Raw genomic sequence first — 3,415 nt, forward strand, 5'->3', positions numbered from 1 at the left:
CAGGCGTGCGCAGCGGGGGCAGATGCGCCGTTGGCTGGCATGCGCACAGACAAAAAGCAGCAGGAAAGGAGGCCGGCGCATGTCCCGCGCGCCGCACGGCGAGGACGAGGGGGAGAGAGTGCAACGACACGCAGGCGCACAGCACACCGCCCGGTGCCTCCGGCTGCGTCCTTCTCGCTTCCGCGTCGCCAAACGAGCGCCTGCGCGGCCACGATGGAGACCCGTGCGCAGGCGAGCCGGGCCGCCACGGCGTGCGGGCGGGCGGCATGCAGCACCGCCACCACGCACCGCCGGGGGAGACACCAGCACACAAGCACACAGACCCCGTCGCGGCACACAGCAGGCAGGGGCACGGCGGCTGCGCAGACGGGCCCAACACGCACAGACACCGCACCGCAGCAGCCCCGCACCACACCACAGACAGACGTCACCAGGGAGCAGGTGGTGTGAGACGCAGCCACACCGTGTGCGCGCGATGCGCCGACGAAGGCGCCGGTGCCAGTCGCAGCACGCGAGGGGGCCCTGCATCCGTGCACACGCCCCTCCGCCCAGACACACACGCGCTCGCACACACACACCACCCGCGCTCACCCATCACATCCTCACTTCACAGCGCGCCTACAGCCAGCACCACCGGGAGGCGCAGCGCACAGGCCTGCCACCGAGCACCCACGCACACCCTGCGCGATCGCCCAGCGCCATGTCCCGCAGCGCCGCACAGCCCTCAGCAGCCTGGCATCCCTGCGCCTTCCCGTACAGACACGGCGCCCGTCACAGGCGGCAAGCACCTCATCCAAGCCGCCTCCGCCACGGCACACCGCCTCCACAAACACCTCCCCGCAGAGAGCCTCCACGGAATCCATGAGGTGCCCCTACGCCGGCGAGAGCCGCTCCAGTCGCCGCCCGGTCAGCAGGTCCGCGTAGAGGTCCAGAGCAGGGGCAGCAGCGTGTGCGCCACGGCCAGCGGCACCGGCCGCAGCACCGCCACGGTGTCGCACCTGCGGCATCCGCGCAGCCACGCGTGTCCGGCTCACGCCCATCGACAGGCGATCCGCCGCGTTCCCGGCCGACCACTGCAGCGCCACCGTCGTTGCTGGCACCGCTGCCGCACCCGCTCCTTCGCAGCCGGGCACCACCTCGCAGCCGTCCCCAGCCAGCTGCCGCACGGCAGGGCCCTCCAGGCCACGGGCGCACTCCCCCACACCCGCGCACCCTCCCGCGGCACCACAACCATTCACCCACCCGCAATCCGCGCACCGCCGCACAGCGGAGGAGGGGCCCCCTCCGCACCGGCAACACAACAGCCGCATACGGCGCACACCGCTCCGCCACGCCCCCTACAGCGTGCGAGAGGGGTCGCGGAACGGAGGGCGATCAGTGGGGCCCGGCATCACCGGCGGCAGCGCTGTACGAAAGCGGGCGTCTGCTGTGTGGGAAGACATCGTGTGTATGATGCACACGGGTGGAACCGCGGTTTAGGCGGCGGTTACTCGGAGGTGCGCTGTGAATGTCGGACGAGCGCTGGCACCTGCGTGTGCTCGCAGTCGTGCAGGAACGCTGAACCAGCGCACGCCACTCTTCCATACGGACGGATGTGCTCGGCAACGCCGTCAGTACACAAACACGGATCGCTGGCCGCGAGCGCGCAGTCCGCACTTGCAGACGCCTTTATTGGGGGTGGAGGTACGTCTCCGTCACGTGGGTGGCGTCAAAGACGGTGATGCCCGCCTTTACGCGGGGCGCACCGCCGCGCTTCTTGTACTGAAATCGCACATGTGTCGCCGCCTCCCCGTTCATTGGGAATGACACCACGTTGCGGAGCGTCGGGCACGTGTCGGGCAGGTGTACAAAAGACACCCGCAGTCCTCTTGCGGTTGACTTGTTGGGTGCCAGCATGCCCAGTGTGAAGTCCTTCGGGCCGTTTTGGTTCGTCGTCATGATGCGCGGAATGACGTTGAAGGGGCCTTTTGTGGGGTCGAGCTCGAGCTCGAGGCCAACGTCGCGGGCAACAATGTACTCGTACTTCTCTGGTGGATGCACCTCGGGGTTATCGGTGCTGGGGGCCACAATCTGCTGCGTGCCCTTCTGCGCGTTGTGCCCCGTGACGGAGATAAGCAGCCCCTTGTACAGCTGATCCGGGTCGTCGGGGTTCTGCAGGCGGCGGTCCTTCTGTGACAGGGTGAAGAGTAGTTTCTGCTTCTTCCTGAGTTCGATCTTTAGCACGACGGACGGGATTATGCCAATGAACTGGCCCGGGAAGCGATACTGGTACCAGGCCTTCTTCACCATGCAGACCCCGCCACCCTCAAAGAACTGCACCGCGTCCCTCCACTCCATCCAGAAAGTGCCATCGCTCACCTTGCTCGGCTTGCACGACCGGCGCACCAAGGAGTGCTTCTGCCACCCGGTGCTGTTCTTGCCCCATGCGCCGGTCCACTCGTCACCGCTTCCCCACGGGTTGCGTATCTTCAGCAGCTTCACTCGCGGAATGACAAACTGGCGCACCATCAGCACCGAGTAGGAGTGGCCGGTGCTCAGGCCCGCCGTCTTGTAGCGCGCCGCAAGTGATGCCTCGTTCGCATTCCCGCTACCAGCGTTGTACGCGCTCGTGTCCGTGCCTGGAGTGCTGATCGAGATGAGGTAGCCATTCTTGCGGTAGCGCAGCAGGTCCTTGAAAAACTGAGATGCGACCGCCTCCTCATTCGCCGCTGCCCTCCACGTATTTGTGAAGGAGTACACCGGAAACCCCGTCAAATCCTGCAGGGCGTGCAGAGGATTGCCGCCGACAATGGACGCGTACGAGCCGTGCAGCTTGGCATACGCCTTCTCCAGCAGCGACACCCACAGCTCGTACGGGTCACCGGTGGAGCGGGCAAAGTAAACGACCCCGTTGTACGTCGGCAGGTAGCTGTCGACAATGATGTGGTGGAACCAGCCGTTCTTACTGATGCACACGCGGTAGCCGCCCGCCCGCTCCTCTTTCTCTCGCCTCGACTGGGAGACGGGGTGGCGAAAGATGTCCTTCACCATCGTCGTGCTCTCCGCCACGACCGCGATCGAGCACATGAGCCAGCAGTCGCCGAGGTGACCCTGCCCAATGCCGGCAGCGCTCACGCCGTGACGGAACAGCTTGATCTCCTCGTGCGCTATCGCCGGTATGTAGTCCTGCGGCCGTCTCCACGTGATGGCGTGCATGCTTGCCACGCTCTGCTTGTCGTGAGGTCGCTTCAGAGCCGCCTCGGATGGGGGGAAGCCCATGTCGATGTATAGGATCTTGCTCTTCCGGCACCTGCACAGGATTTCCTCCTCGTTGTGGCTCACCCCAGCCACGCCGGCCACCTTTTGCGTCTCGTGCATGCACTTCGCCTTCGCCTCGCGGTTAACCTTCTNCATGTAGCCCGGGGCCAAGTCGCGC

At 66.1% G+C, this 3,415-nt stretch overlaps 1 protein-coding gene across 1 annotated transcript; it reads right to left on the bottom strand.

Moving 5' to 3' along the window:
• Nucleotides 1-1,668: 1,668 nt before the first annotated feature.
• LmxM_30_0460d_1 (uncharacterized protein) lies at nt 1,669-3,415 on the bottom strand (the record flags this gene model as incomplete). Its single annotated transcript, XM_003886473.2, has 1 exon — nt 1,669-3,415. A coding segment is annotated over one exon (1,747 nt), but the record flags the coding sequence as incomplete, so codon positions are not given.

The sequence above is a fragment of the Leishmania mexicana genome, contig 66, assembly GCF_000234665.1.
Source record: "Leishmania mexicana MHOM/GT/2001/U1103 WGS CADB00000000 data, contig 66, whole genome shotgun sequence".
Taxonomy (NCBI): Eukaryota; Euglenozoa; class Kinetoplastea; order Trypanosomatida; family Trypanosomatidae; genus Leishmania; species Leishmania mexicana.